General features: G+C 46.4%; 1 protein-coding gene across 1 annotated transcript in view; it reads right to left on the bottom strand.

The window, feature by feature from the left end:
• The window catches only part of PMPCA (peptidase, mitochondrial processing subunit alpha), a 422,362-nt gene that overhangs the window by 76,923 nt on the left and 331,863 nt on the right, over window positions 1-13,576 (bottom strand). The window contains exon 10 of the mRNA XM_069609581.1: window positions 9,106-9,196. Coding sequence (XP_069465682.1) covers window positions 9,106-9,196 — 91 coding nt within the window. The remainder of the gene's footprint in view (window positions 1-9,105; window positions 9,197-13,576) is intronic.

The raw sequence follows: 13,576 nt of genomic DNA, 5'->3' as shown, positions 1-13,576 counted from the left end.
AATTTAGGCGCAAATCGGGAATGGGTGCGCAGAACAACCTTATCCCTGTGGACTGTAAAAAAAAAGTCTAGAACTGAAAGGGCCTGAAGTTCACTAACCCTTCTAATATAAGTGATAGCCACTAGGATTGCCGTCTTATAAGTAAGGTCTTTTAGACTTGCTTTATGCATTGGTTCAAAGGGAAAACCCATGAGTCTGGTCAATACCACATTTAGATCCCATCCGGGAGCTGGGTTAGAAACGGGGGGATGAATTCTCTTAAACCCTTCCACAAAGGCCTTAACAGGTATTTTCCACCACAACACTTTCTGTTGTGATGTAGTGTAGGCTGAGAGAGCAGCTAGGTGAACCTTTAGGGAATTAAAAACCAGTCCTGAGTCGAACACATGTCTCAGGTACAACTAAATGTGGGTAGGAGAGCAGTCAGTCAATCAGGTTGATGCCCTTGGTATTGCACCAGATGACAAAGCGTTTCCACTTACTGGAATAGCAACACCGGGTGTTAGGTTTCCTAGCCACCTTAAGTATGTCCATGCATCTCTGAGGGAGTTGAAGATGTCCGAACTCTATGACCTCAGGAGCCAGGCCGCTAAGTTCAGAGTTTGTGGGCATGGGTGTGGTGTTTCCCCTCTGTCCTCAGACAACATGTTGAATGGGTAGGGCAACTTCATAGGAGTGGAGAGGGACATCTCCATCAGATGAGAAAACCAGGGTTGGCGGGCCCACATAGGAGCCACCAATATCATGGTGACTGGTTCCTGGCACATCTTGTGCACAGCCTTGTTGAGGAGGGGAGTCGGGCGGGGGCTGGGGAAGCGTAAACAAATGTCCCTGACCAGGTTATCCAGAGTCCGCTCCACTTGGAGCGGTTATGGGGATACCTGGAGGCGTAGTCTTGGCATTGGGCGTTCTCTTGAGTGGCGAACAAGTCGATCTCTGGGAAGCCCCATTCAGCGAAAACGTTGGAGACTGTCTTCATGTAGATGCCATTCGTACTGTATCGGTAGTGGGAAATCTCTGCTGAGCATGTCCGCTAGAAGGTTAAGTTCACCGGGAACATGCGTGGACAGCAGGAACATCTTTTGTTTGAGAGCCCACATCCAGATGTTCTGGGACAGCTTGGACAGCTCTGGAGCATGTGTCCCCCCCGTTTATTTAGGTAATACATGGCTGGGGTGTTGTCTGTCAGGATCAGAACTGTCTTCCCCTGTAGCTGTGTCTGAAAGGCCTTCAGTGCTTTGAACACTGCTAATAGCTCTAACAGGTTTATGTGGTTGGATGCTACTTGTGGGGACCACACCCCATGCGCTGTCTGCTGTAGCAGATGACCCCCTTCCCCTCCCACCCCGTGAGAGAGGAATATGTTGTGAGAGTGGCTTCTACTGCAGGGGTGGTGAAGGTCTTCCCCTTCAAGAAGTTTTCCCTCGACCACCACTGCAGAGAGAACGAGGGCTGGCGAGACAACTATCAGATCCTCCCATTGTCCGCTGGCCTGACACCACTGGCTGTTGAGCCACTCTTGCATGGAACGTATGCACAGCCGCGCGTGAAGAACTAAAATGCATGATGCCATCATTCCTAGCAGTCGTATAGCCTTGCGTACCGTCACTTCCCGACTGACTACATATTGAGGGATCTGAGAAAACATGTTCTGAACCCTCTTGTTGGAGGGGAAGACGAGGCAGTCTTTGGTCCGAATTAGAGCCCCCAGAAACTGTTTGACCTGACTGGGGTCTAAGCTGGATTTCTTCTCATTGATGGAGAATCCCAGACTGAACAAGGGGTCTATTGTCTTCTGAGTGTTCAATAGACATGTTTCATAAGAGTCCCCTGTTATGAGCCAGTCGTCGAGGTAAGGGTAAACCGGGACAGATAGTCTGCGCAGGTGTGCTGTCGCTATTACCAGAACCTTTGTAAACACCCTTGGCGCCGAGGCAATCCTGAAGAGGAGTATCTTGACTTGATAGTGCCTGTCCTCTATCATGAACCTTAGCTATTTCCTGTGCGCTGGCAACATTGAAATATGAAAGTATGCATCTTTTATGTCTAGTGTCACCATGTATTCCCCCTGTTCCAACAGTGGGATTACTTCCTGCAGAGTTACCATACAAAACTTTTGAGGTTTGAAAAATGTGTTTGCTGGGCGCAAGTCTAGTACAGGGCGCCTGGTGAGGTCCTTTTTGGGTACAAGGAAGTACACTGAATAAATAATTACACCAGAAAGACTCATCCCGAATCAACTCCCCACACTCAACACACTCCCCGATAACCAGGACCCAGAGATCCTAGTTGAAGAATACAAGGTCATGGCTACCTCGTTGGATCTCATCGCCCCACTCAAACTCAGACCTAGTAAACCTAAAACGCACCTCAACAAATGGTACACACCATTCCTCAAAAACCTAAGGCAGCAAAAAAGAAACTGCGAGGCCATTTGGAAAAAATCCCCCTCAGCCGTAAACAAATTCAAACTTTCCAAACTAGCCGCACTTTACAAAAAAGAAATCTACCTGGCCAAACAAACCTCCTTTGAGTCCCGCATATCCCAAGCTAAATCTAATATGAAAGAACTCTTCTCTATACTTAAAGAAGTAGAAACCCCATACGACCCCCTGATACCTGCACCAAAGATAAAAACTGGTGCTCAGATATTCAAAATGCCTTGGCAAATAAGATCGTGACCCTTCAAAAGCAAAAAAGCCACCTTAAAAGACACTCTGCTTCCAAAACCTCGGATAAGCTTACAGCCACAGATCCCATCCGCTTTAAATTCTCTAAAGTCAATACTCTTGGCTTAGAAAAAAGTATCCTGTCCTTGAAACCATCCAATTGCCAGGGAGATCTATGCCCAGCACAGCTCATCAAAGACGCCGCTCGCGACCTCTCACCCTTCATCACTAAACTGATCAATGCCTCCTTCACCACTGGCTCCATCCCCACCAATCTAAAACAATCCTGGGTACTCCCATTACTAAAAAAACCCACTCTTGACCCAGCCATACCCACAAATTACCGACCTATAACGACTGTTCCCTTCCTACTAAAAATCCTAGACAAGGTCGCTTATGTACAAATACAGAAGCACCGGTAAGAACACCACCTCTTAGGATCCAGACAATCAGGGTTCCGTCCTCAACACAGGACTGAAACTGCACTCATCGACCTGAAAGCCCAGATTGATACACTCAGGGACAAGGGGCAAGCTGCCTTACTCCTCCTCCTTGACCTATCTGCAGCCTTCGATTTGGTTGACCATTCCGTCTTATGCTCACACCTCCACACAGCAGCAACACATTTCTCTCCTGAGGCCATTACCTGGATTACCTCATTCGTCAATGGAAGAACTATGAGAGTCTTTTCTCCTACTGCTGCAGCAGACCCCATACCCATCACTTGTGGTGTCCCACAGGGCTCCTGCGTCTCCCCCACACTGTACAACATATTTACCAATCCCTTTTTGATGATCTGGATCATCTCGGTGTCACCTACACTAATTACGCAGATGATACCCAGATCCTCCTTCCGCTTTCTGGAGATTATGGAAAGGATTTGGCCTTGCTAAATAGGGTGTATATCATTCAGGCATGGATGGCCACTCACGGACTATGCCTGAATGATGAGGAAACGGAGATCATCATCCTGGGTACCACGCCCAGTTTAAAGAAACTCAGCCCGGCCTACAACTCATTCATGATAGATGGGAACAACATCAAAGTTGTTGGGCAGGAGGTCAAAACACTGGGATTCTACTTGGATTCTAACTTCTCCTTCAAAAGACAACTGTGCTCCCTGGCATCCTCATCTGCATACACGGGCAAATTAATCCGCACAGCCAAACCATTTCTGTCAGACACTAGTTGGCTCACACTTGCTAGAGCCCTTATACTATCCCACCTTGATTATTGTAACGCCCTTTACCTGGGAACCTCCAAGGCTACCACCAACAAGCTACAAACCCTACAGAATAACGCCCCGAGAGCAGCCCTAGGCATCTCCAGAAAAGAGCACATCTCAGGTTTTAGCCAACAGAACAACTGGCTCTCCACTAGAGATAAAATTCTACTAAAAACGGCATCACTTACCTACAAATCTCTCAACAATGCCATCCCGATCTACCTGATTAACAGATTCCATAGACAAGCCTCTTCGAGACCCCTCAGAACTGCATACAAAGACTGCCTCTCTGTCCCAAACTTCAAACTTGCCACCATAGGAGGTAACAGCTTCCCAGTAAAAGCAGCCAAACTGTGGAACTCCTTGCCACCCAACCTTAGTGTAGACATGCCATACCTGAATTTGCGATCCAAGGTAGTCTCATGGTTGAAATCGAAGGACTACCAAGATAGCTAAGTCTCAAGGCTATCCCTTCATGCCATTAACACACATTGTAACTACGTGTCTACTTGTACTCCTGTATATACTGTATATATTGCCCATTTGCTTGTATATATCCCCATCGTCATTATGTACAATTTGTATCTGTAACTAAGCTTTGCATATTCTTGTAAATGTTGCGCCCCGATACCCTTGTGTACATTTGCGCATTATAAATAATAAAACAAACCAACCCTTGTTTACCTGAAGAATAGGGACGGCTTCTATGGTGTCCTTTTCGAGAGGTGCTTCCACCTCTTGTATCAGGATTCGCAGATGGTCTGGCGTCAGGCGTCGTGCTTTGGGCTGTCTGAACTGTGGTGGTCGGGCGAATTCCATGCAGTACCCATGGACGACTGTCTTGAGAACCCATTGGTCTGACGTTATCCCCGCCCATGCCAAAAGGAAAGATATTAAGCGCCCCCCGACCGGAGTGACATGGGATGGGACCTGGATCTGTAGGTCATTCATGACCAGAGGGTTTGGCTCCACCGGAGTTGGAGCCTCGGCCTTTCCCGCGATGCTGTCCCCTGGGTGGATAGTTGGCAGGGGTGCTGGATGCCTGTCCTGAGTTCCAGGTATTTCCCGTATTATACTGGTTTTGTGTCGAACGGGATTGGCCCTGAAAGGACCGGCGGGAACCGCTTCCCCTCTATGGGGAGGACTTTTGAGTGATTTGCTGAAGGGACATACGAGTCTCATGCTCCTTCTTGGCAATGTCGAGGGCATCGTCAACTGCTTTACCAAAGAGATTAGTCTTCTCAACAGGCTTATTATTAAGAGCTGCTTGGGTTTCCGGCTTGAAACCAGAGTTTGAGCCAAGCGTGCCATTTGAGCAGGGTGCCCTGAGCTAGGGAATCGGGGGTGGCATGGCCCTTAATATATGTAGGGTCAGTAGGCGATGAGCGAAACTATTTTTTCGACCCTCTGGTTTACTGCTCGAGTCTGGGCTGGTGTGATCAAGGAAGGAGCCAATCTCCTTTTTATGGAATTCAGAAGAGGGATGGCTTGACTGGAGGGGAGCTTTTCTTTCAGGATATCCTCCACAAAGTCCTGTTGAGGCAAAGCCTCCTGGGTGGCGATCTGAAAATATTCAGCCGCCTTTCTTAAGATGGCGTCGAACACCATCTGGTCATCCACTGGGGAAGCTTGGCGGGCTGGAGTGGAGGCAGGGGAATCCAAACATAGGACATCCTGGTCGTGAGTAGGGAGCGCCCATGGTTCCGCCTCAACCTGGTGACTGTCCTCCCAGACTCCCGTGGGATCCACCTGGTCATCCACAGTGTAGTCTTGTAGGAAAGTATTATCCTCCTCCTGATCATAAATGTCCTGATACTTGTCCATATGGATCTCGTCTTCAGGGAGGATGGGAGTGTAATCTTCCTGAGAAGGTCCTGAAATTTAGAAGCAGGCACATATGGAGGGCCCTCCAGAGTGCTCTTGGGGGTAGGATGCTATGAAAGGGAGACACATTTCTCCGACCTATCCATACACCCTTCGAATTTTTCCCTGGTCCATCTAGACGAACTAGAAGGGAAGAACATTTTCATTTTCCTCCCTATGGCCCCGAAATTTGTCTCCAATAGAGTTAGACAAAGGCACAGGACTCTCTACGTAGTCCTTGCGTGTATCGGGGCGCTGTTGCGTGTCTTTTGGCACATCCGCGGGCCGCTCCTTGCGCTTTGTCTCCTCTTTAGACCTCTACTTCAGCCCCACTACCGAAGCAATCCTAGCGATGTACCGGTTGACTAAGAGGCCTATCAGTAGATTTTTCTCCTAATGGGGCCTTAGGGGGCGTCAGAGCGTCAACTAAGAGCACTTCGGAGGTAGCGCCCTTTAGTTTAGAAGGCCCAGTCGCAAGATGCTGCTGCGGATGCGGGGCAGGCTGTTGATCCTGAGGATCCCGCCAAAGTTTTCGGTGGTCGCATTGGCGCTTTCGCACGTTTCGACGGTACCATCGAAACCAGGGCTGGGGTTGTGTTTAGTGTAGCGATCTTGTACGCCCCTGTTGCCGGGTGTTTCCCCCATGGTGTGACTCGTGTCAGGCCTAGCGGCGTCGGGACGGGCGTGGCGTACCGGGGAATGTCTGTCGTGAGGTCGATGGCATCAGACACTGATGCCTGGTCAACACCAGTAGCCCGTCACTTTCGGCGGCGGTGTGGAAAGAAGATCCAGCCTGCGACACGCCGTAGGCAGCCCACCGCTTAACACGGCGCTCCTTAAGCATCTTAGGTGCAGGAGTTTACAAGCCGCGCACCGCGCTTCGCATGGTCAAGAGGTAGACAATTGTTGCACTTAGAGTGCTCGTCCTTTAAAGGGTATCTGGGCCTGCAAGAGCGGCAAAACCTAAATTGTGTCCTTTCCATAGCGAAAGGCAATAAAGGCGATGGCCAGACCTAGAGGGCAAAGAGGGGGAAAGAGGAGAGACATAGCTGAAAGGATATGGCCAACCCGACCCCACACTTCCTACTGTGTAGGCCGGCCAGAGGGCCCGGCCACGTGGACGGCACTGCCGCCGGATGGTAGGTGTCGAAAATCCACCGCAGTCTTCGGCACAGTACAGGAAGCACCGTCGAAATGACTAAAGGGGAAAATCGACAAAGTCGATAACAAGGTGATAACAATGTCTCTTATGAAAGAGCTCCGCAATAGGGCGACCAGTAATCTGGGCGGAAAAAACCAATCTGAGGTACCCCGGCGCATGAGGGATTTTGGGTGCACTACACGTCACAATAGGGATAGTGTTACAGACACACCTATGCCAACATCCCCTTTCGGTCCCCGAAAGACAACAAGATACTCTGCGGTTACCACTGGATGTCTGACCATATGCACAGCATGTGATTGTAAGCAGATTAACAAGAATCAGAAATAAGGTTTACGCCATAATCCAAAATTGGATGGCCATCAATAGTCTATGTCTTAATGATGAAAAGACTACTCCTCCATCACCATTAATGGCACACCTATTCCAATCCGCAACAAGGTTAAAACGCTGGGTGTTCATCTAGACTCTAATTTAACATTGACTAAGCATGCCAATGCTCTATTAGCAGCCACCTCATACACTCCCAAACGTATAGCTCTAAGTTGGCAATTCTTGACCCCACCAAATTGCATCACTCTAGCCCGTGCATTCATCTTGTCGAATTAGATTACTGCAATACGCTACTACTAGGCAATGTGCTACTACTAGGTTCTTCCAATACAAATTTGGCAAAACTTCAACTTGCCATTAAAAAATCTGACCATATCTCAAAGACTAGAAGGGAAGTCCATTGCCTTCGTATCAAGGCAAGAATACTCTTCAAAACCCTTTGCATCACACACAAATGCCTCGTCAAGACGGCGCCTACGTTCCTCACCAATACAGTCACTCTGAATACCTCGACAAGAACTCTGAGATTTAAAAATAGCTCACATCCCCGCGTCCCAATTTTCAAACTCACGAGGGCACGGGAGAGTAGTTTTCAGGTCTGCGCAAAATGTGGAACTCCCTTTCCGTGATTTTCAGAAATGAACCATCCCACCCAAGATTTAAGAAAACCCTAAAAAGCTGGCGTTTCAATAAATACTAATGCTAAGACGAATTGTACTACCAGATCCATCAAAGTACTACCGCTGCCTCCCCATTCTGTTGGGTTGACATTTGTGCTGAGAAAGTTATATGCAACAGATCTGTACTCAAAGATCTAGTTTGTTAACCCTTCATCCTTGCCTGTATTGTAATATTTTCTCTTTTGCCTGTGAAGCAATTCTCACTGTAACCAGAGATCAAAGATTTCTGTAACCTACGCCGTGATACCCCCGGGTTTGGGCGTATAACAAATACAATAAATAAAATAAACACACACTAGGCCAGCAGTAGCCTGCAAAAGCAGTACCTTTCTGTGCATGACGATATGAGTGATTTCTTGACCTGGGAAGGCAGGAAAAGGGCGGGAAGAAGGCCAAACAACAACACGGCCAAAGGACAAGCACAACATCTCGTGAAACTGCCATTGTAGGGCACCTGCCACATTTAAGAGCTACATGCGGTAAACGCAAATGTGCACAATAAAAAGAATGCGGAAATGGTAACCAGCTTGTCTTTAGGCACATATAAAAGTAAACAACAATCCCAAGTGTAAAAGACAAGGGCGATACAAAAGTATCCCCACTGCACTGTATTGTAAGATGTGTGCACTGTCAAAGATTTACCAAAAAGGTAAATGGACAAAAGGGAAACAGTTTCCCAGTACTGACAGGCTGAAGGACTGATCAGTTTCCCCGTAACAAAATGAGCAAAAGGCCGCGGGAGCAAAGCAGAAGGCTTCACTTCCCTGTAAAAAGACAGCACAGGCTAAACAAACAAAAGCAAATGGTTTGGGGGTCCACAGAATATGGAGGGAACGTTGCCTATAGAGCAATCGTTCCTAACAGTTACCCAAAAAGAAGGAATGACCCAGAAACAAAAGGAACAGGATTGTAAATGCTACATTAGTACCCCTATGGCAAAAAGTACATCCTTTCTTTCATAAGTGTGTTTCAGTGTTCAGAATGTACAATTGTTAAGTCTATTAAACTAGCCTCACCAAATTTTCCCAGTTTTTGGTTAAAAAAACATGGTCACCCTAGTTTCGGTAAATACTAGTATGGCAACCCGTGCAATATTACAACCAACATCGTTATTTAGTATCAAACAATCTAATTCTTAAAGAAGATTCTGTGCAATATCCACTTTGTACTTGCCTGTCTTGGATCAGCACTAGCATGAATACACAGGAGCCCAGTATCCTCATAACTGTGATGGTATGACGTTGCATTGTACATCCAGTGATGTCTGCAGACACAAAATTCAAGGTTAAGCATAAATAACTCAAGCACAATGTAGGATTCTCAAAATCTTACAGTAAATGAGGCACATAAGACCTAAATGTTTGCCACTGTCATTTGTAACCTTCCTCACTGTGCCCTTGGCGCAAGATTCAATTTGCAACACTGGGGCTACCTTCTTTGAAGATTCACCAGAATTTCTAAATAGAAAGGGCCCTTGTTCATGGTCTCTTGAGCTGATCGCATGCACGTTAAGTCTGAGCTCTAGTGCTGCTAGTTTTGTGGCTGCCCAATATGAGTGTTAACAGTGCAGCTAATAGTACACAAACGTGCTACAAACAGACATGCATGATGTGCTGAACTGACTCAGCAAACAGTTTTAAACAAAAAGTCTAAGTGCTTTCAGAGCAGTGCTGCCGGAGCATATGACTGGTGGCTGACTGCCAGAGAGCATGAGGTGGAGCAAGAGCGACAGGCAAAAGTCTGTCATTGTCTATATGGGCAAAAAAAACACATAACTTTCTCTAACTGCATTTTTGCACACCATCGAGTAGTTGGTAAGGGGTATTTTAACTTTTTACTTTTTCCTAAGAGGAGTTGGCAGGGCTCCAGATAAGCAGAGTACCTGCCCATTTCACTCGCCAATATTAGGATGCAGTCCCAACAAAGAAAATGTTGAGTTATAGATACACGTGTGTCTTTACGTCACCTGTACTACTCAGGTGATCTGTTCAGACCAGTGCTGTCTATGTATGTATGGTTCTTGTATTGTGCAAACCAAACTAGAAAGTAGAGGAGCGCTGTACAAAGTTTACCGCACAGAACCTTACACATAGGAGACATTAGGTCGGTAGGTTTAGTCAGACAATAGCCATTCAACAAATCAACAACACATGAAACAAAAACCAAAACATAAGTCTTCATAAAACATCTTCTAAATACTGCCTTTACATAATGTTAAAGGCTTTTATACTGAGCACCAATGCCACTTGTGTGGTCTCCAGGTGCTCAGGCGGATCTGTAATGCAAGGTGGGAGGGTGGATGGTTAGTAGGTTTGAGAGGGAAGAGAGCTGTGATGTGCTGTTGGCAGCTTCAGTCGGATGCGATTTTCAGAAATTGGCCACCATGTGCTGTTGTGCGCGATTATGTGTAGTTTGTTTTGTTGTTGTGGTGGTGTCAAGTACGTGCGGACTGTGGTGCTGTAGAGGTCTGATTGTGTTAAGTCCAGAGTTTGAGAGGTGTATGCAGAGGAGTGAGTTTATTAGTATAGATTGTTGGTAATAGTACTGGAAATCCATCTAAGTGCATCACACCCCTCCACCCCCTGAAAATCCATCCAAGTGCACCACAACTCCAACCCCCAAAATCCAACCAAGTGCATCACACCTCCCACCTCAGGAATCAGAGTGTAACATCTTCCCTTCTACCCCTGAAAATGCATTCAAGAGCATCACAATTCCCAACCCTGAAATCTGTCTAAGTGCGTCACATGTCCTACCTATGAAATTCATCTATATCACCTCCGGCAGTAGTGATCTTTGTCTCCCCCCTAGTTGCCCTTTCTGGGTTTTACCTTAAAAGGATAGTTCCCTCAAAAATGTTATTTTTTTAAAAGATTGCCCATGATAAAAAATACAAATACAAATTATTTGTACAAAAGTTCCTATGTCACATATTCAGCAAATGAGCATTAGAGTCAAGCACTAGGAGGCATCCACTTTGCGCAATGAACCAGGCTCTCGCAGCAGTAATCAAGCAAAAGCCCCCTACTGGGAGCTTTTGCTTACTGCTGCCAGAGAGCAGAGAATGCTGGCAGGCTACACTCTGCCGGCGTTGTATTCATAATTACAGTTACTTTCGCTTGCAATTTTCTGCAAGCCCATGAAACTTCAAGCGAAAGTCACCGCAATTATTTGCCAGTAATATAGTTTTGTCTCCCGCCGATTGCGGCGTGAGGTGGAGTATTTAAAATTGGTGGTACTTTGGTTTTAAGTTTCCCATGACACAAAGCGTAAGTTACAGCAATTATAAATACTAAGCCTCCTGCCGATCGCGGCCGAAAATTCATAATTGCCGGTACTTTCATATTAAGTTTCCGGGGAGCCTAGGAAAATGAAAACGAAACTGCGGCAGAGTATTAATGATGTCTGTAATTCTATATTCATGAACTCAGAGAACCAGAGTTCAAGAATATAGGATTGCGGCGGCCGGAGGAATTAAAGAAATAAAGGGGTGGGGGCAGCACTCACCAGGAGCAAAGTGACAAGAAAGGCAGGCAGGCGGTGTAGATTCTAGCTGGAGCCTGGCAGCATTCTTGGTTCCCCAACAGCAATAAGCAAAAGCTCCCAGTACGGGGCTTTTGCTCGATTACTGCCTCGAGAGCAGAGACACAGGAGGCTTGTTCATTTCACAAAATGGATGCCTCCTAGTGACTAAAAATCCTGACTTTGACGCTCATTTGCCAAATATTTTACATAGGAACTTTTGTAAAAATATTTTTTATATGTATTTTTTATCATGGGCAATCTTTTTAAACCATACCATTTTTGAGGGAACTACACTGTCACCTCAACGGTCATGATTCCTAAGCGTCTGCTGAGTTTGTTAAGCTGTCTGATTTCTTGGTACAAGCCCTATTTTTAGCTAGGTGATGTGTTCCCTTGCCTAAAGGGAATCCACAGGAAACGGTTGGTCATCTTCCTCGATACCCTATGGGCATTGTCTATTATCCATTAGGGAGGGTCAGGTGCATTACTCCTGTTCACCTGTTGATCCTCAGTGGAGGTACCCTTGGCTGAGAGTCTCCCTTGCCCGATTTCCACTCCCCCGGGTTCCCTTGGACTCCTTCCCTGGCCTAATCGTATCGGGCCTACCAGCTTCTCCCATTTCTTAGTAGTCCCTCTTTAGGTGGTGGGGAGGCGGGGTCATCTCTGTTTAAGGTCTCTCCGCACAGTCCTATCCCTCATTCCGCTATTGTTTTCGGGCTACTTTTCCTTTTTCAGTACTCGGCTGGCTACAAGGTGTGCGAGCGCTGTTCAGTCGGTTTCATTGTGTTCGGAGCTTAAGAGCCATGTTTTAAGATGTTTTCTGAATTTTCTATGATCTTCCATAGTTCGTATTTCCCTGTAAAAGGAGTTCCATAGTTTCACGGCTAAGCAGGAAAATGCCGATCCACCAAGTTGTTTCTTGGTGTATTGTTTGGGTTGTAGGCAGATGTTGCAGGATCTCAGGGTTCTGGTTGGTTTTTAGATGGAATGTTTCTCTTGGATAAATTCTGCTCCTTGGCCGAGTATTGCTCTGTGCTTAATGCACATTGTTTTGAAAGGGATTCTTTTTTTGACTAGGAGCCAATGTAACATCCTAAGAGCTGCTGTTATGTGATCTCTTCTGTTATGTTTAAAGAGAAGTCTGTCCGTCGTGTTTTGAATTTGTTGCAGTTTCCTTAGTACGTAGTCTGGCATTCCAAGGTATATGCAGTTAGCATAATCTATCCTGGACCTGAAGGAAATGTTGGCCACTTTTGTGCGTGAATGACAAAGGGCCTAATTATTTTAATCGATTGTAGGTGGAAGAAGCACCTCGACTATTGTATTAACTTGGGGTTTTAGTGTTAACCCTTTGTCCATGATTCTTCCAAGGTTTTTTACAGCTGCAGATGGTGTTGGTGGGTTTCCTAGTTCTATGGGCCACGGGATCCGCGGATTGTTTTCTCTGTCTTCAGGTGTAATCATGATTTCAGTTTTGTCTGGGTTAATTTTGAGTTTGTTGATGTTCATCCATTGGTAGAGCTCCTTGAGGCACTATATTAGGGGTGCATTCTCTTCTTGTATGTCAGTGTATTTGAAGATGATCGGTGGATCATCTGCGTAGTTGTAGCATGTTAGTCCGTGTTTTTGGGCGAGGTTGATTAGCGTTGTCATGTAGATGTTGAAGAGTAGCGGTGATAGCGCTTTGGGGTACTTTATAAAAGGTGTCCCGTAGTGCGGATTTGAAAGGTTTTAACCAAACTGTTTGTTCTTTCTGAGAGGATTGATTTGATCCAGAGTAGCGCTGTGTCAGTGAGCCCCATTTCGCACAGTCTTTTTTATTAGGATGTTGTGGTTGACTTTGTCAAAGGCAGCTGAGAGAGCCAGTAATATCAGTGCTGATTTGGTGACGGTCAGGACTGGGTCAATTTAGTTTGGGTCAGAGTAAGGTTAAGGAACAAGTTACTTTAGCATCAACAATGCAAAGGAGGTTCACGTACTGAATCAACAGGTAGCTAACCTGGAGAATCGTGTGGAGGAAGCGGAAGGGAGAGCAAGAAGGAATAATATCCATGTGGTCGGCCTGCCGGAGGGGGAGGAAGGCCAGGACCCCACAGACTATGCTTAGAACCTAATCTTA

Source organism: Ambystoma mexicanum, chromosome 8, assembly GCF_040938575.1.
Source record: "Ambystoma mexicanum isolate Mex_15411 chromosome 8, UKY_AmexF1_1, whole genome shotgun sequence".
Classification (NCBI taxonomy): Eukaryota; Metazoa; Chordata; class Amphibia; order Caudata; family Ambystomatidae; genus Ambystoma; species Ambystoma mexicanum.
The sequence above is the reverse complement of the archived record's forward strand: the minus strand, read 5'-3'. Positions and strand labels throughout refer to the sequence as shown.